General features: G+C 37.0%; 1 protein-coding gene across 1 annotated transcript; it reads right to left on the bottom strand.

Annotated features, from left to right (window-relative positions):
* Nucleotides 1–1,123: 1,123 nt before the first annotated feature.
* rbm38 (RNA binding motif protein 38) lies at nucleotides 1,124–18,979 on the bottom strand. Its single transcript, XM_042750614.1, has 4 exons — nucleotides 18,462–18,979; nucleotides 12,690–12,813; nucleotides 9,209–9,263; nucleotides 1,124–2,929 (listed from the first exon to the last, which is right to left on the bottom strand). Exons 1-4 carry the CDS (start codon nucleotides 18,669–18,671, stop codon nucleotides 2,617–2,619), a joined length of 702 nt encoding a protein of 233 aa, XP_042606548.1. The 5' UTR covers nucleotides 18,672–18,979; the 3' UTR covers nucleotides 1,124–2,616.
* Between the last annotated feature and the right edge of the window lie 1,594 nt (nucleotides 18,980–20,573).

Raw genomic sequence — 20,573 nt, 5'->3', positions numbered from 1 at the left:
CATCAAAAACAACTTGACTCTTGTATTTCACTGTAATCGTCTTTACCTTGATTACGACTGTCATCTATCAAAACCTAACTAGCCGACATTGGGTTGTCCCCCCGGCTGAGAACCACTGAATTAGAGATAAAGACATTTAGGAATAGAAACTAGGAACAAGAAAATTTGCCAGTACCTGTTTACAGTAAAACAGAATTAAATGCAGTGGTAATGTTATTACTAAAGGGAGAAAAACACAAACTCAATTCCATGAAGTCAAAATGTACTTTTAGTAAGCATGCAGGGGTGGACTGGGACAAAATTTCAGGCCGGGAAATCTCACACTCATCCAGGCCATCCCATACACCCACAACTAATTCAGAAACACATTTCTCTGTATGGCCATCACATTAAAAAGGTTTAGACCCAGGCTAGGGACATGCAAAATAATTGAAAGTTCTCTCCTGAACTGCACCTTCACTTCTATTTTTCTTTTCAGTCTCTTTACTTTGCCCTGAAATCAAACCTCCCCTCACATCACACATTAATACAAAACTCAAAACAAAACAAAAATCATACTAAACTGAACAAAAAAAAAAAAAGAAAAAAATACATCTGTGCAATATAATGGGAGCATCACGCAGAGTGCATAAACGTTTCATCTGCTTGGAGGGAGGACTGTCTGTTTGTGAAGTCGTTCACAGGTGCTCATTTGGATTGAGGTCTGAGGCCTCATGCATACAACTTCCAGTAGTTTCCATAGTGATAGTTTGCCTACTCACAAAAATATATAAAGCCCTGTATAAAGCCCTAATGCCCTTCATTTGCATAGGTTTGTATGCTCGTCCACGAACTCTTGGATTCACTCCAGCACTTCCATTGAAGCAGCCATAAATGATTGTTAAACTGCCTTCGGTTATTCATTGTAAGCACATGTATACTTCCGTGTTTCTTAATGAATTTGTCAGCAGAAAAAAAACAAGTTCCAAAGAAGAAAAACAAACTCAACTGACAAGTGTAAAACAGACAAACTGACAGTATAATCATATGAACCATATAATAGTGCATCGTCAGGATGGGCGGGGGTGGGGTTAAGAATGAAGTAAAACATACACAGACTTCAAAAGAACCACATAAGTGAAGGTCAGTTTTTGCAAATTGACTTTATTACTTGTTTTGCATGTTCTGGTCTTATGGCTTTCACTGTAAGGTATTTTCATATTCTGAGTTGAGTGTCTCAGGGCAGATTCATGACAACACTGTTCTTGTGAAAACATACCGATTGTCCTGGCAACATGTCCTCTTGTGCTGTCCAAACGTTTCATCAGTCAAGACTTTTCTCAAGGTTTTCTGCATGTTCCTGCTGGCATTTTGTCCTGTAGTGTCATTCGTGAAGGGATATCAAAAGCAACCACGGACAATTGTCACAATACTCTTTCATTTGTCCTTTTAGCAGACCAAAACTGAGTCTAAAAAGCATCGCAGATAATGCAGAATTACAATATGATTAATACTCAATGTCTATTTCCTCGTTATTATTGACAGGCGAGCTACAGCGCATCTTGAACCCATGTGTTACTGAATGCTGGATTAATGTCGTTGCAATCTACATGGAGCTACTTAAGTTTGCGAGGAATCTGGAGGAAAGGAACTACAGGGATGGAAGAGACATTAGGTGACGGTGATAAGCAGAATTACAAATCCTTTGCAGTGCTACATTTCTAGAAAAGTTAGCTATTCTTGGAAAAAGTCTGGTTAAAAAAATCCACATATTTTTGCTCAGATAGAGGGAAGCACATTTGTGTCATAAGAACAGCTTTATATATATATAAACTGGAGAAGTCTCTAAGGCTTTGTGCTTAACAGATATTCCTGCACAGATGCACACCATCCAAACTTAAAAAACTGTCACTTAGCGGCATATACACACACTACCGTGCATACTTTTGGGGTCAGTAACTTTTTTTTTTTTTGAAAGAAATTAATACTTTTATTCAGCAAGGACGCATTAAATTGATAGAAAGTGGAAGCAAAAGCCATTTATATTTTGATAAAACTCTTCTATTTGAAATAACATGCTGTTCTTTTGAACCTTCTCTTCATTAAAGAATCATTTAAAAATTTTCCACAAAAATATGAAGCAGCACAACTGTTTCCAACATTGATAATAATAATTAGAAATGTTTCTTGAGCAGCTACTCAGCAAAAATTCAGCTTTGCATCACAGGAATTAATTACATTTTAAAACATATTAAAATAGAAAGCAGTTATTTTAAACTGTAATAATATTTCTGTATTTTTAATTAAATAAATGCAGGCTTGGTGAGCATAAGAGACAGCTTTCAAAAACATTAGAAAAACTTAATGACCCCAGACTTTTGAACGGTTGTGTGTGTATAACCTCTCGTTTCTTCTCCTTCATTGGATCCGTCTACATTACAACCCTGCAATCCACCATTTATTCAACAAACTCTACCAATAATATATATCATTATTAACCATAAAGAGTAACCAGTCAGAGTAAAAGCCCTTTTGTATTCGACCCCGGTCTCAGGCGGATGATGTCACAGTTCCCTGTCCCAAATGATGATGTTCTAGTGCAATATCAGCAAACGCGCTGGGTCCCTGTGGCCTGTTCTACAGGCGGTCGGCGTGGAGCTGATGAGGAGGGATCTGGATGAAGGCTGTGCTGGGGGCTCCTCCGATGGAGGGGAGGGCTGTGGGGACCGGGGGGTTTGTGGCAGAGGCCCCGGGGGTGCCTGGAGGGTACATGTAGCTCAGGAAGCCTGGCGAGGGGGCGTAGGGATACTGCTCGAAGGCCGAGGAGGCGTACTGAGTGTAGGCAGTGCTGAAGTCAAGGTAAGGGGTCGAGGCGCTGGAGGTGACCTGTGCGGGCAGAACCACACTGGGCTGCAGGAAGGCCTGAGGGTAAACATACGGCTGGCTGAGTCTGCAAAGAGAGAGAGAGAGTTAACTATTAACGAGGCCTGCAGGAATTTTTTGAAAATAAAAAATGAAATCTCGAGTGCAATTATCAGATCACAAAGGCTGCTATTTGGTTATTTGGTTAATATACGTGCTGCATGTTTAGACATGTGCCGGTATTCGGTAATGCGATAAATCCCGATAATGAATATATGCACAATATTGTTATCGTGGGCACTTCAAAATACCATGAAATGCAGTCGTTATCATGGAAACCCAGTAAACGAAGCAGCTGCGCTACTTTCTGAAACGTACTTAAATGATTTTAACATCCATTCAGATGTTTGTTTTCGCCAAATACTTGAATACTTGGGATTAATGGGCTATTTATTTTCACATTTTAACCTGGACTACAACATGCCCTAGATATTGTTTGAAAATGTTTTGATTCCTTATAGTTCGGTCACACTTTACATTAAGGCTCCATTAGTTAACTTTTTTAATTTTGATATTTATATTTAATAATAATAATAATAATAATTGCAATAGCACAGCGAACCTGTTTTTTCCAACATTTTACAATTGTAATGTAAAATAAAATGATTGTTTTTACATTATATTTTTCTTAAACACTCTATTTTTATTTTTTAATAATAATAATAATAATAATGATTTATAGTTTTTGTATAAAATCAAGTCAAAATTTATATACAATCAGGTATTAATAATTATTATTAACATTTTATTAATAATAAATTTGATAAATTCTGTTACTATATATATATATATATATATATATATATTACATTGAAGTATATGGCACTAGCCAGAGAGTACATTTATTATAGCAAGATTTATGCCTTTTTAGTATAACATTGTTACATAAAGTGTCAATTGTATCAAATGTCAATTATACATGGATGTATTATATTAATCAAAAGTGACATTTATAATGTTACAAAAGATTCCTATTTCAAATAAATGCAGTTTTTTTTTTTTTTTTTTTACTTTCTATTCAACAGAGAATCCTAAAAAAATTATCACCAGTTTGTACAAAAATGTGAAGCAGCTCAACTGTTTTCAACATCACATTACATCTTTTGAACAGTAGTGTACTGTTACAAATAAACATAGCATATTATTTGAAGTGCAGCTACTCTGCTCTTCTAACTGACCTGCTCACTGACCTCATTAATATTTCTCATGAGTTTGTGTCTGATGATATCACAGCAAACTGAAGACAGAAAGAGAGACCGGAGGCTGCTACCCACAGCTCAGACCCATGAGCCACCCTCAGAAACAGAGGAACCCAGAGGGGCCGCCGACACGGAGCTCAAAATATTAAAAACATGCTCATACACAGCCTCACACATCTGCAGCAGCATACACTTCCCCTCACACACACAGCTGCAGTGTCACTCGTCTGCCAGTCCCTCGCTTTAGGATGATTTATAGGCTCTGACAGAGGCTTTGTGGAGTAAGCAAATCAACTGAGTCTGCCGTCCTTACTGACCCTATTCATCCTAGCAAACGCTAATGCAGACAGGGAAACGGAGGGATTGAGAGAGACAAGGAGGAGGAGAGACAAAAACAGAGACAAGGCAAAATAAAAAAGGGTGTGAGGACTGACAAAATTGATTGCTACAAGTTAGTTGGAAATGAGTATGTGTTTTTAGCTCTGTGCTGCCTATGTAGAAGCCTTCTTAACCCTTAGATAAACCTATTGGGTTGACTTGATTTAAAAAATAAGGGTTAAATAACATTCACCCTATCTTTTTGTGAAAATTAGGCATGTTTTTAAAATTTTTGACCTTGCATTCAGATCTGCTTCCATCCAATCATCTGATGGACAAAACCAAGTCAACCCATTTTTATTTTATTTTTTGATAATCTTTTTCAGTCCGATGCTCGTCAATACAGAGGAGAGATCCTCTCGTACTTTGCAACGGTTAAATAAGAAAGAAACTGAAAATGTGGAGTGCTGGCGTAGTACAGGACCTGACTGAGAACCACTGCTTGCTAACGAAGTTGTAACCTCGTTAATGACTGAGACTACATGTACACTAATCCGGATTGATTTGAAAACACTGCGTTTTTGCCTTCTGTCCACACTGATATGGTGCATAAATAGAGTGAACATTTTCTGTACAGGTCTTTTGGTTCGGCACACAAGTATCAGACAAACGCAGTACTATTTTAATTACTGTATGTGCAGAACATCTGTGTGTGCGAAACTTTTTGCAAATGCATCTGAAAATCAACGGAGGACACAAAGTAAGTTGCTGATCCAGAAAGTCCTTAATATGAGACATGCTTTATGTTAAGCGCTTCAGATGAACTCAGCATACTGTTTAAAGTGGCTTGTCTTCCGGTCAGACGCAAGTGTTCTTTAATTCTGTCATTAATTACTCACCCCCATGTCGTTCCAAACCTTCAGAAGACAAATTAATATATATTTGATGAAATCCGTGAGCTTTCTGACCTTAATATATTTAGTTAAAGATTACAATGGCACATGAAATAAAAAAAAAGTAATGATGTGCATGGATAAATCATTTATAATAAACACTATAATATTCTATTTTAAGAATTGTCCATTTTGATTTCATAGTGACTTTAAATGCTGTGTCTGCAGACAGCTCAGTAGGTTTTGTAGTGTATGTGTTTTTATCAGTGTTAAAAACACAATATCTTTTTGTTTGAGTGTTTATCTGTAATTTTTTTGGGTGGTTCTGTTGATGTGGGGAGCAACAAAGAGCAGAAGCACAAAGAGAAACATAAGGGAGAGCAAATTATGACGACAAAGAGGAAGGACGAATGATTTTAGGTCGTGCCGTCATGCCCAGAGCAGAATATCACTTTTAGCAGCCCCAGCTGTGTTGGGTGTGGGTCACAGACAGGAAGAGACAGAGAGTCAGGGGGGTTTTTAAAGGTCATATCTTACCAGGCAAACACAGAAACAAACAGTGCAATCACTAAATTACTGATGAATTAGTGAAGGGACAGTTTGGGAGAGGGCCACCCTTGTCACGTCTCTCTAACTAAATGTAGCGCTGCTAAAATGAGAGCTTGTGTGAGACCGTAGGGCATAGAGATTCACAGCTGTCTGAAATGAATATGCATAACCCTAAAAACATAACAAATGTGCAAAAAATAAATAATAATATTTTTCTTTCTACCCAGAAAATAGAAAAAAATGAATTACTTGTATTCAGCAATGTATGCCTGTTTCTGCCACTGAATAAAAAAAGGTAATTGTGACTTTTTATCTCACAATTCTGACTTATTTCTCACAATTACAAGTTTATATGACACAATTCTGAGAAAAAGAAACTGTGTTTTTTATTCAATGGCAGAAACAGGCTTCCATAGCAAGGAATTGATCAAAAGTGATAGTAACAGCATTTATATGGGTTAGAAAAAGAGTTGTATTTCTAATAAATTTTGAATCAGAAAAGCCAACTGTTCAACACTCATAATAAGACATTTTCTTGAGCAGCAAATCAGCATATTAGAATGATTTCTGAAGGATCAAGTGACACTGAAGGCTGGAGTAATGATGCTGAAAATTCAGCTTTGCATCATAGTTATAAATTACATTTTAACGTATTAAAATAGAAACAGTTACTTTAAATTGTAATAATATTTGCTGTTTTTACTGTATTTTTGATCAAATAAATGCAGGCTTGGTGAGCAAAAGAGACTACTTTCAAAAACATTTTTCTTTCTTTCGTTCCTTCCTTTTTTGTCTGAATCAATACATATGATGAATCATCAAATATTATTAACATTAGATTATCAGCAGTGTCACATGGCTGCTCGCTGGTAGAGTGGTGTGAATGTCACCACCAAGTGATAAAGGTCAGATGTCAGTGAACATACATTCGGCTCGAGGCACGACAAGCTGTGGGAGAGGCATGAGCGTGTATGTGTATCTGAGATGCTCAAGTAGTTTGATCCTCATTGTGCTGGTTCAGCAGACCTCCTGTACAACACCCAACCACAGGCTCCCGTAATCCCCATCTCCAGCACCCTGATAAAGCCTCCTACCTCAGGAAGCCCCAACGGCAAGACGGGAGAAATCCCTCTAATGCCAGCCAACAGATGGTGAGAGTGCCAACCCACAACAACAGCAGGAGCATCTTCCTCTCAACGAGGACATGCTACTCACTGACTGAGCTTCATGACGCCTCATATATAGCAAAACTGACAATGGATGCTTTGTTCAGAGACAATGCTGATCCTAATCACAACAGACAATCTCTTAAAGGGATACTCCACCCCAAAATGACATTTTTGTCATTAATCACTTACCTTCATGTCGTTCCAAACCTGTAAAAGCTTTGTTCGTCTTCAGAACACAATTTAAGATATTTTGGATGTAAACCTGGAGACTGTCCCATAGATTGCCAAATAAATAACAGTGTCAAGGTCCATAAAAGGTATGAGATTTGTCATCAGAATACTCCATCTGCCATCAGACGTGCAATCTGGGTTATATGAAGTGACGGGAACACTTTTTGTAACCGAAGAAAACAAAAATAATGACTTTATTCAACAATTCCTTTGTCAACAGTCCCCTCTGTGTCTCTCCATATCACCGTATGCTGTGTATCTTCTGTATCATCAGCGCCACAAGGATGCACTGTTTTATTTCAAGTCAAAGCTAAATACAAGTAGAAGCAGCACATCCTTGTGGTGCGGATGATACAGAGATACACAGCATACGGTGATAATGAGAGACACAGAGGAGACCTTTGACAAACTAATTATTGAATAAAGTCGTTAATTTTGTTTTCTTCGCTTACAAAAAGTGTTCCCGTCGCTTCATATAACCCAGATTACATGTCTGATGGCAGATGGAGTATTCTGATGATGCTTTCATACCTTTTCTGGACCTTGACACTGTTATTTATTTGGCAGTCTATGGGACAGTCACAAGCCTCCCGGTTTTCATCCAAAATATCTTAAATTGTGTTCTGAAGACGAACGAAGCTTTTACGGGTTTGGAACGACATGGAGGTACGTGATTAATGACAAAATTTTCATTTTGGGATGGAGTATACCTTTAAATTACCTTGAAGATACAGTTCACTGAAAAATTAAATCCATCATTTACTCCTCCTCATGTCGTTCCAAACCTGTATGAAAAATGTCTCTTTCATTCTCCATACATGAGTCTGTTTTTGGACTTCATTCTTCTTTTCCACAATATATAAATTTACAGTTTTGGACCGTCATGAGGGTGATTAAATGATGACAGAATTGACATTTTTGGGTGTAGTATCTCTTTGAACAGGCCTTATGTTAAGTGTTAGCATGTTAGCATAACCTTTAGCCAACATACTGTGGTAGGTCTGTTTGTTTGCAGTCTGTTGGCCATTACTCTAGTGGAGTTAAGTTCACCTCTAATGCGTTTCTCATTATTAGCATCGTCTGTCTCAAAGAGGAAGTTCATGATCAGAAGCACTATTAACTGAAAAAACATACAGACCCACAACGGGTACAGGACACCTGTTCAAACAAAAGCTAGTGGCTTTAAATAGAGACCCCCACAGATATGGACAAGACCCTTTAACATACAGACTCAGCCCTCGCTCCTCTCCTAAACGCTAAATCTCACTCTGTACACAGAGAACGGTTGAGTTACAACCTCATTATTCAACCAGTAAACAATGAATGATAATATATTTTTAATGAACAATTTCTTTGAAATATATGTAAAATATGATTCAGATGTCGGTGAGTATGTGTGGGTGGGATAGGGAACAAGAAAGATGTTTGTAGAGAGAGAGAAAGAGACAAAGAAAGAGAGATGAAGGTTTGTTTTGCATGACATCTGGCTGTTTAGCAGACTTGAGGCAGGTGGTGACCTAACTGACAGACAAACAGGTCGAACAGGATAGAGAAGAGAGACAGAGAGTCGAGAAAGTTAAAGAAAGAGAAACGCTGTCAGAAAGATACCAAGAGGGAAATACAGAAAGAGGAAGAGAGTAAAAAGAGAGAAACCGAGACTGAGTGACAGTATGAGAGAGAATTTGGGAAGGAGGCAGAGAGATGAAAATAAACCGCAGACGCTACTGTAAACACATCAGAAGAAATAGTGAGGAAGAGGTGCACTAACGTTCACAGCTCGTGTCCTCAGATCTGAGTGAGACGTGTGAGAGGAAGAAGCCCGATTGTTAAGAACAACGGACAGTTCTGGGCTAAATGAAAGTGCAGTTTTGACAGGACTGTTTCTGAGGGGTCGTGCTCATGTTATTCCCTCACCCCTGACATTAGCAGAGTGAGAAGAGATGCTTACCCATACTGCCTCTGGATCAGGGCTGGATGAACCTGCTGTACTCCAGTCGAGTATCCTGTGACAACAAGAGCACAAACAAGAGACTGAAATCTGCTTCTGAGAACTAAAGAGACAGTTCACCCAGAAAGGAGGGCGAGGAAATGATGAGTTTGATTCCGTCCCAAACCTGTATGACTGACTTTATTTTGTGGAGCCCAAAAGAAGAATTTTTGAAAAAAAAAAAATGTGTGTTGCGAAAAGTCTTGTTTTGCATGCCATCTGTTTTTTTAGTACAGCTACAATTCATATATCAAGCTTTCCTCAAGCTGCAGGTCTTAAATACAAACTGCCATTTATATTTGGTGTTTCCTTTTGTTTTTGTCCTTTTCGTCATTCAGAAAATTATTTTTTTTTTTTTTGGGGGGGGGGGGGTGACCTATTCCTTTACAGGAATGACCCAGATTTAAAATTCATCCTCCAGTTTGTAAAAACAAACTAATATTATTTGCACAGTAATGCACTTATAATGGAAGTTTAAGGGATCGAGACATTGCAATACACACAATTTGGAAAGTATAACCACAAAACCTAATTATTATACGTGTTATCATGAAACTATTCCATCCGTTCAAAATCTGAGCGCATAAAACCCTAGGACAGAACACAAAGGGATTGTTATAACAACATAACCGAAAATCCATCTGCCTGAAACGAATGATTTATTGAGTTTTATAGCTAAAATAACTAATTTTGTATGGAAAAATTAATATTATTACAATATTAATATACCAGGGCAAATGTATCAGCATTATTGGTCGATTAGTTTTTCTGTTTGGTCAAGTGTCAGAAACATGACTTTTATTTTGACATCCATGAGAACGTCTATTACAAACTTAAAAAAAAAAAAAATTACTTATTTTCTTTGGTGGTCCATCAGCCACTGGCTACCCTGCTTCCTAAGATCAAAAAATCCATATTGGTCAACCCTTAATAAGTACAAAAATAAAAGCTGCACATTTCTGCTTTTAAACCCAGTAGAAAGTTTTGCCACATAGACTTCTATTTTAAGTCCAGTACTGTACATGTGCATGCGTTATGAGTCAACGCTGTCGACAGAGCTTCATTTAACATTTTGAACCCAGAACACTCCTTTAAGACATCTTGGCAGTAAATTAAGCTTTATGGTTGTTAAGCAGCAGAAATTGAATGGATCAGCTGACAAATGCTACATAATTATTTGACTATCATCTCTGGACATTTGTCCTCAAACGGAGTCTTTCATTCTCCAGTTTTCTGCTTGCCCTATGTTTGACATTCATGATGCACATTTGTAATTCTGTGTCCTCCACAACCGCACACTCTTTAGGCTTTAATTGGCACTCATTCTCTCCATTCACCCAATATGCACTTTTGATTTAGTTTTTTTCTCTTTCTTCTCGTCCTGTCTGTGCGCTCTCATGAAGTCATTCATGTGAAAAACTCCAGGCTGTCAGCTCTATTCAGCAGCGTAACAGTGCATCTGCCTGGACACAGATCCGAAACATCTCTCGCCTGGATGCCCATTCAGCACACACACACACACACACACACACACACACACACACACACACACACACACACACACACACACACGACTGGCACGCTCAACAGCCTCTTCTGCAGCACTGCTGTATTTGCATAAACACACTTTACCCTTTACACAAACCATATGGTGAACATAATTCGATGTGTTTTTTTTCTATGTCTATCAAAAAAAAAAAACGTTCTTCTCTCATTTTATGTTCATTATACATAGGTCAGTGACGTAACATTCAGTTTTTTTAACTAGTATTATATTTGGCAAAAATATTTATCTGCAAATGATTGCATAATAATAATAATGTGTTAACTAAAACTGAAACTATTAGCTATTATTTAATAACTATCAATCATTTTATTTGATTTAATTCTGTTTTATTTAAGCTGAAATAAAATATAAATATATAATATAATAATATATAAAATAATTTAACATCTAAAAATGGTCTTTATAGAAAATAACATAACTGAAAATATTCATTATAAAAATAATTGAACTAACTGAACTAAGAACTAACTGAAATAAATAATTAAAAATAAAATAAGTTAAAATACTAGAACAACTAAAACAGAAATAGAAATAATATATTACTAATAATATATACATATTGTTTTACTTTTCGACATTGATTTTAACATTTGTTAAGAACTTGGCACATTGATCTTGGTTATCATTGAAATAGAACATTTGTGCTTAAAAAAAAACTTTTACAAACATTTTGAAATAAAAAATAAGCAAAATAACAAAATAAGTTTAAGTTGAATTACTAAAATCACTAAAACTAAAACAGAAATAATAATAATTTACAGCTAAACAGAATATTTTTTTTAAAAGTATATTGTTTAATAATGTCTAAATAAATGTCATATAAATGTTTTTTTTTAAGAACTTGGCATTATATTTGAACTAGATTTTTTTTTTTGAGATTTCTTCTTTTAATCATCTTTATTTGTCATTCACTTTTGAACTAAAATGTGCTTGAACAGTATGTTTCCCAAAATAACATGTAAGCCTGAAAAAAAAAAAACAACAACAAAAAAAAAAACGTTTATCGAGGCGTGAGTCACGTGTCGATGGCTACAAAGGCAGAGGAGAGAGAGACAAAGTGATACAGGACTGCCGTTTCAAACATGTTTGGACGAGAACAAGAGCAGGGGCCAAAATATCCTCTTTTCCTGAGTGAATACGGTGTGTTAGGACAGGTGTACATGCTTTAGGTTACCCTTCCTCTTTCTGACATATTAGCCACAAAACACACACACAGAAATGCAAAGTTGGAGGTCGAACGAGCAGTAGACGTGCTGACAGAACATATATCACTTTATGCCAGGGCATTCACACACATGTATAGATGCAAATGTAGGATGGCAGTAAATTCTTGACAGGCTTAACCCGTCAAACAACCCGTTAAAATAAGTGTGATATTGTGTGTGTGGCAGCCAGAGAGAGCTGTGTGTGTGAGAGAGTACAAAAGATCATTATGATACTCAAAGCATGATATGATGAAAACATACATCAGTTTTTGCAAGTATGAATCATCCATAGCGAAGATATCAAGAAAAAGCTGCAACAATTGCTCTACCATACAACTTTAGGATTCTTAAAGGGGAAGTGTATAATTTATTAATCACAATAGAACTGAATATACAGAATGATTCACTTTCAAAACACTGTTGTGTTCGTTTGAACCAGCCTGACACAGCAACATTATCTGAGTTTGGGACAGACTTACTTGTTTGACAGACCAATGGCAGATTGGGGAAATGTTAAGAAAACCTGTTTGAAAACACATTATTTTTGCATTTCTGTGGTGCTTAAATTACACACGTCTCCTTTGAAAGTGACAGAACAATAGGTAACTATAGGATTTCAAAGATAAGTACCCAATTTTGAGTAATTTTAAAGCTTGTGTCGGGTGTTTACCTGTCAGTGGGCTGCGTGGTTTGGCCCCGAGGTACGCCAGGTTGACATTAGCTTTGCGTCCATCAATAATAGGGTTGGGATCTTTACAAGCGCTCTCAGCTGCACTTTTATCAATCATGGTGACCTGAAGAAGAAAGACAGAAATGAAGTACAGACACAGTATGAATGAGTGTGATTTTTGTGGCTATTTGTTGAGCCACTTCATACATTTATTTATTTTTTTTCACTTTTTTGTCAAACTGTTTGCATTATTTTTTATAATTCTATATGATCGTATTATAAGCTTAGGGGGCATTTACATGACATTATTTTCAAATGTAAACTGAAAACCGTTTTGGCTGTTCATTTACACAATAACGGTGTTTAAGGAGCCTGAAAATGCAAACATTTGAAAACAATACTTTTATCTTTTCAGTTTGAATTTGTGAAAAGTGACGTCATGCAAAGTGTATTACGTGTTCAGTCTATAGGTATGTCCACAGACACACAGTCTTTCTTCGTATGTTGCCACCTACTGGCCTGGGATGAAAATACAGCATTTTTAGTCATTTACTCTGATTTGTGTAAACGGGGATCAACATTGGCGTCAGTATGCACAACTTTAATAAAAAATTATAAAACTTTTCCGATTTTAGTACAATTGCTGTCGTGTAAATGTACACTCCAATGTGCCTTTAAAGGAGACACATTATGCCCCTTTTTACAATATGTGATATAAGTCTGTGGTGTCCCCAGAATGTGTCTGAAGTTTCAGCTCAAAATACTCCAAAGATCATTTATTATATCATTTTGAAAATGCCTATTTTGAGTGAAAGCAGAAACACGCTGTTTTTCGTGCATGTCTCTTTAAATGCAAATGAGCTGCTGCTCCCCGCCCCCTTTTCCAGAATAGAGCTGTGTCATTACAGCTCGTACCTGCTAAAAAACATCTGTTTTGTTTATGATTATCATGTTTATCGCACTGAAATCATGCGTTTTAAAACCATAGTAGTTTACACTTCTGATATACGTTTTTTTTTTTGAGCGCACACAGACAGAAAGCGGCTGTCACTGCATGTGAGTACTAAACTAAGTTCTCATTCACACACAAGTTTACGTTAAAAACACACGAGTTACAAAAACAGTTGATTATGTCTGTGAAGGTAAACAGCTGGGAATTAAATTGCATGTTTATTTTACATCTGTGTGGCAGCAGCAATATACAGTAAATAAATCAATAAATGCACTGCTCTCTCGTCTGCTCTGAGGCTGGGTCTCTAAACAGTGTTCTGTGCTCCTCTGTGCAGCCAAAGACAGAACAGTTATGTTTTGCTCAAACTTTCACCATGGCATTAGAGCTGGTACACTGTTGTCGCTTGCGAAATCCAAATGAGTTTTGTGTAGTGGTGTTCTGAAATAAGGAGGCAAATTCCTCAAAGTTGTTTTTTAAATCAAATGTAAATTCATTAAAATAAACATTCCTTAAACTATCAGAAAAACAAACAAACAAACAACAACAAAAAAAAACAATTCTAAACAAGTAGTTTTCTATTTGTTCTATCAAAGTTCTGTAAATATTGGTCACAGACAGAGATTTGTGACTTTCACCAAGCTGATTACTCACTAAAAACTCCCACAGATCATGTTTTCATGCTATTTTAAGTCTCATTTCAATGTATCGAAGTAGTTATATCTAAGTGTGTCAGCTGTTTACATACTTTTTAAAATTAGTCTTCCCATTAACACCATCATATTGTTCGTTCAGACTGATTTGCGAATGCACATATACACAAGAGGCAGGATTAACTGCATGAACCGGTCATATCCAATCATACTGCCTCCTCTCATGTGACTTTCCCTCATTCATTCTCAATCACCCCCCCACCAAACTCACCCCATGTCTGTTAAAACTTAATGGGCTCAGGGGAGGCAAGAGAGTACTGAGTCTCGCTGTAACTTTACCTCCTTGTGTCGCTGTTGGACAAACTTTCTTCAGAAAAATGAGTGATTTATACACCTTTAATTATATATTTTGTAATTCTGGCATAGTTTTATTTTTGTACCACAAATGTTTTTTTTTCTCATCCAGTATTTTGAGGAGACACTGTCTCTTATTGTTGATTATTCCCTTGAAATTGTAATTGCGATTATTAATTACAATTATCACAATTTACATTGAATGATGTTTATACCATTGTTTGAAGCAACTGCATGCCATATTTTTATATGAAAATAAACAAGCTGGAATCACTCAAAGAGAAAATGTTTTAGTGCTTTTCTATAGCGTGAAGGCTCAAATGTCAACTGTACATCGGATTGGTTTCTTCTTTAAATAATAAAAAAAAGTGAAAAATATGAATGGTATTATAATGTTATACTAACACTAAAATTAAAACAATGGAAAAACCCTTAAAATAACCTGCAGAAAGAAAAAAAACACATCTTAAGCACACAGAATAACATAAGTGGACTTTGAACGATTAATTGCCGTTTTGAACGATTACATATTTGTGGCATCTGTAATTGTAATCGCGATTAGAAATGTGATTAATTGGGCAACCTCCCTTGTCTAATAAACCTAACATGTCTAATAAAAATGCATCTATTTCTTATTTTATTTATTTGCAAGGAAAGAATAATAATAGTTTATTTTTCATTCCAATCTTCATGTCTCACTGTGCCATTTCTCCCCAAATTTATAAACCCACTCCAATTAATTCAGCTCGTGGATATTATACACTGACAAATATTATGCCATTCTTAAGTTGTAAGAATAAAGAATAACCTATTTGCATTGATTTCATAAAACTGAGATGTAATAATAAACTGAGACATGGTTTACCAGTATTTATGCACAATGCAGTTCCTCTTATCAGCTGATCAATTTATATAGTTTATGTTGCCAAAAATGTGTCTCATTTAAGTTGTGTTTCATCTTAAAACTAATCTAACAAATACAAGCATGGCATTAATACCATGCCAGTTTGCTTAAGTAGAAGGGGTTTATGGTTATTTCTGTGAAGCGGTTAAGCAGCCTCAACTGCTGACTTGTTTTCACAGCTCGGCTCTCTGTGACAAACGCTCTTCCACTGCTCTGCAATATGAGGTTTGAGCTGCTCGTGACCACACACACACACACACACACACACACACACACACACACGCCCCACCCTGTGTAGACCCAGCGGCAGCTGTGTTCCCCAGGGCTGGTGGAACGAGAAAGACAGCCAGAGCGGTAGCGGAGAGAGCGGTTAGGAGGAGGATTCATGGGATCTGGTTTCTGTCAGGTAAACACCAGAGTGTGCGCTTCGTTTCTGGAGTGTCCTTGTGTGGAGAGTGTCTCGGACTGAACATGAACAAAACAAGCACAAACACACATAGCTGCGACCATGTTATTATCTCAGTAGTCACAAAACCAGGCTGGTAAATGAGGCGACAAGCCTCAGTGAGCGTGTTGGGAAAACCAAATTATTTTTTCTTTTTTTTTTTTTTTTTTTTTTTTTTTTTTTTTTTGGGTTGTGTTGTAATCTTCTGGGAACCCTCCCTCTTTTTCCTATTCCAGAATTCAGCTTTAAGACCAGGCCTCCCACACAGGGAGTGTATCAGCCAGGATATTAAAGACTATCATTTACAACAAAGCCACCAAAATCTGTCACCCTCTCGTCTGGTTTCTTTTATTTCCTTCTCCCCCCAGACCCCCCACCGCCTCCTTCGGTTTATCTAGTGTGCTTGTTTACACCTTGGCAGATTACATGCCAAAAAAATAAAATAAAAAAGCATGAAGTGAAACTGTGCAGTCTTATCTGTGCTTTCCAAATGCTTTTGAAGGCAAACCACGATACAGTTCTGTACCAGTGAACACAGCAGACGCAAGCCGAGAAAAAGAGATCTATATGAGCGAAACTCAAAACAAGTGCAACAAGTGCAGATCACATTCATCCCAAAACCAAAAGAAAAATGTAAAAAGATATTTTACTTTTAGAATTTTTTTTTTATTTAAAACCATTAACATGTAATGAAGCCTGTGTTTGCCACAGAATGAAATAAATAAAAAGGTATTTGCCACTTTTATCTCACAGTTTAGACTTTTTTCTTACATTTTTGAGAGAGAGTTCAAAATTGCGAGTTTAAACTCGTTGCAGTTGTTACATTATCTCACATTAATTTTTTTTCCCCTCCATGGAATAAAAATATCAAAAGTAATGCAACTTTTTATCCCACAATTCTGACTTTTCTTCTCAGAACTGCAAGAAAAGAGTCAGATTTCTGATATAAAAAGTCACAATTACCTTTTATTTTTTTATTCCACAGTAGAAACAAGCTTTATATAATTATATAATTATATATTTAAAAAAAAGAACAACATCCCATTAGACTTTAAAGCTGATTTAAATGAATACATTATTTGATTACAGTATTTGTTCGGTAATATAGGGTGTGATTTGATATGTACCAACGCACATATATCAAAGTGCCATGATATAACCATTTGATAACATCACCATGATATCACACGATCCCTTTTATAGCCTATACAAAGAGGTCAAGAGAAAGCAGAATAATGAAAATACATATTATAAACACAGTCAACATTAGGGCCGTTCCTCTCTGCCCCTCATAACCTCCTTCTTAAGTGAGCAGAGGTCACAGCAGATAAACCCTTGGACCGGACCACGCTTTGCACTTACAATGCTCAAAAGAAGTATTTAAAAGGGGCCACTTCTAGAAATCTGAGACCCTGCTTTCAAACTTCATCCAAGAGGCTAAGAAGATAATTGATGACATACTTTTTTAGAAATAATCCTCTTGTGGTCCCACATGTGACTCTCAACATCACACTCACACACACACACACACTTGTGGAGCAATGCGATGTAAGAGCACATTGTGCTCCTGAAAAGCTCGCAATATCTGCGGATTACATTTAAGATCCTTCAGCACTAAATCGGACTAGGTGGAAAAACATTTAGGCCTATTAAAAAGGCTCATAGTCATCATTAGTGACTAGCATATGTGTTAAGGCAAATTAAAGGAGTTTCTACTGTACATCTACTGGCTTTTGTTCTTCACAATTGTAACAAAGACATGCGCCAGCGGCACGCGACGATTGCATTGTCACCTGGAGACCGCACGCGCACGAGCGAATCATTCAAGTGAAGTTCGACACACTTCTGCGAATCGATTCTTTTGAACAGTTCGCTTCAAAGAACCGTTTCAAAGAAAGATTGTTTATTTTTTTTTTTAAATATATTAACATGGTCCCTTGTCATTATATTAAAACCAGCTCTATTTCGTACGCGTGTTAATAAAAAGGTATCATACAAAAGTCGAGAACAAACATATTTGTAACACTTCTGCTATTCAAGTATTTTTCGTCATAAGTCAATAAAATATGAGCTCAGCTCACTTACAGTTTTTAGCTCATTACGGAACGGAGTCCGCTGCTCGGTTCAGTGAGTCAGTTGACCGGAAAACAAATATTTCAGTACGGTTTTGTTAACCCTGGATCAAACCGATCGTTCGAACGATTCGACTCTCAAGAACAAATCACTGACGAATCGAACACCGCGCTCGTGTCCACAACAGCTATCGCGTTTGTTATTCTTTGTACGATCAATTGTGTTTTCAAAACTTCTGTGATAGTGACAAACACGTCCGATTTACTACTTAAAGTCTGCGCAAAGAACTGCGTAGCTAGAGTAAAACCAACAAAAACAAAGTAACGTTATTAATTTTATAAGCTATTGAGATTTATAAGAAAACAACACTTAATGCACGGTATTTTTCACTCACAAAGCCGTATCCTCTGGATTTCCCGGTCTGCCGGTCCGTTATCACCACGGCTTCATCGATGTCGCCGAAAGTCTCGAAGTATTTCCGCAGCGACGCGTCCGTGGTGTGATACGGCAAACCGCCGACGAAGATCTTGGTGAAAGTCGTGTCTTTCTGAATACCGGGATACATGGTTTCCAGCGTCCCATTCGCGAACTGATGTAAAAGCATCGGGGCGCGCGACTCAGTGCAAGGTAGATACGAAGCGCGCGCGTTATAAATAAATATAAATAAACATAAATAACGGCCGTGTCTTCAGCGACTCTACAAAGGTTGCTAAGGCAGCGAGGTAGATAAAGATAGTCCTTTGGCTTGTGGTTCCCGTGGCTCTCCTCACTAGTCCATGTCCGGAGAAACACTGACAGCAGGTGAAGCTCTCTCGGCTGCAGCAGCACTCGATGAGATACACCCCTCCTCTCTGTGACGCTCTCAGACCCTTCCTCTGCCTCCTCACCTTGCTCCCTAACTGCACCTGTCTTTGTTCTGGGACTCCGAAGACACATGGCTTTGAGTCTTAGCTGTGCTTTTGATGGCAGACTGCTGTATTCTTTACGCTTGATGTGAATACTTGGTTTAATATTTACAACCTAGCGCATTAATATTTCTTTTTGCATCTACCAACAGATTTATCCATTGAAAAATGACCCACAGTCTATATTAGCCACTCCCTTACGAAAATTAACCATGGTTTTATTATAGTAAAAGTGTAGTGACTATGTTTTTTTTTTTTGGTACTGATTACCATTTGTATAACCACATTTTTACTACAAATGCCATGCTTAAACCAATTTGTGGTTTTTATGATTTAACTAAAGTAACCATTGTATTTTGGTTTTATTTGTAGTGTATAACCATGGTTAATTTTCGTAAGGGCTGTAAGTCAATGTATTGTTATAGGTGTCAAATTATGTGTATTTAAATAACTGATGCCAAGCAGAATCACTTTGAAAACCTGGAATCGTGAAATGAAATATTGGAATGCATCATTTTTCAGATTTAGATTACAATTATATTATCACTCAATCACTATTTTGCTGATTTTAACATTTGTACTTTTGTAGAAGCATTTATAATGATTGTCTGTGTTTTGCGTATAGAAGCTCGGAAATAAACATTTAACAATTATTTACTAAATATTTACCAAAAATAAAAAAATAAATAAAAAAATAATGTATCGTATTTGAAAGGAAATATGCACTTGTTCGTGGAAAGGCTTGTCTGTGCACAAAAAAAATATTTAGGCTTAAATTTAAGATTTATTTAATTTGAATTAATTATAAAATTTCAATCCATTTTAAACAGTTTTAACATAAACTGATAAACTAAATGCATAGGCTATTTGTCAGTCATAAATGAAAAGGGTAAAATTTCTGCACTTAAAAAAAATCATGGCATTGTTTATTATTATTAATTATTTGATTTTATTTAAATAATCGTATTTTTAAAATACATTTATTCAAATGGCTTGAACCAGGTAAATCTGTTAATTGTGAAATATATCTATCCCTAGTATTCCATTCATTTTGCTGGCTCTCAAGGATAAGGTCTTGATATTTCTTGCGCTTATGCTCCTGAGCCTCCTCCATCCTTTCTTCCCAGGGTACTGTTAACTGTATAAGCACCACCTGCTTAGTGCCTCTAGACCAGAGGACAATATCTGGTCTGAGGCTGGTGTGTGCTATCTCCTCTGGGAATTTTAGCAGCTTCTTCAGATTTGTCTGCATCTCCCAGTCATTTGCCGAGGCCAAGACCCCTCTACTCCTCCGTCCTGCTGCAGTGCTATCTCCTGTCCTGACGGACTGAATAAACTGGTGCCCACTGGAAAGTTTAGCCTTCTTCCGGATTTCCACCTCTGCCCTCCGGACCTCCCTCTGTATCATGTTGTGGCATTCCTTTGGGTCAGCTTTGTTCCAACTCGTTCTGGTGAAACAACCCAGTCCAAGCCTGCCCTGAGCTACTGTCTTAACAATGTCAGCATGCTGCAGCCGATCCTCAGCCTCCATCAATGCTCTGCTGGCTGATCATTTACGGCCTGTCCTGACCACAATGCCTGCCTGGCGTACACTTTCGTCC

This window comes from Cyprinus carpio, chromosome B23 (genome assembly GCF_018340385.1).
Source record: "Cyprinus carpio isolate SPL01 chromosome B23, ASM1834038v1, whole genome shotgun sequence".
Classification (NCBI taxonomy): Eukaryota; Metazoa; Chordata; class Actinopteri; order Cypriniformes; family Cyprinidae; genus Cyprinus; species Cyprinus carpio.
Note: the sequence above shows the minus strand (reverse complement) of the source record. Positions and strands in the feature narration are given on the sequence as shown.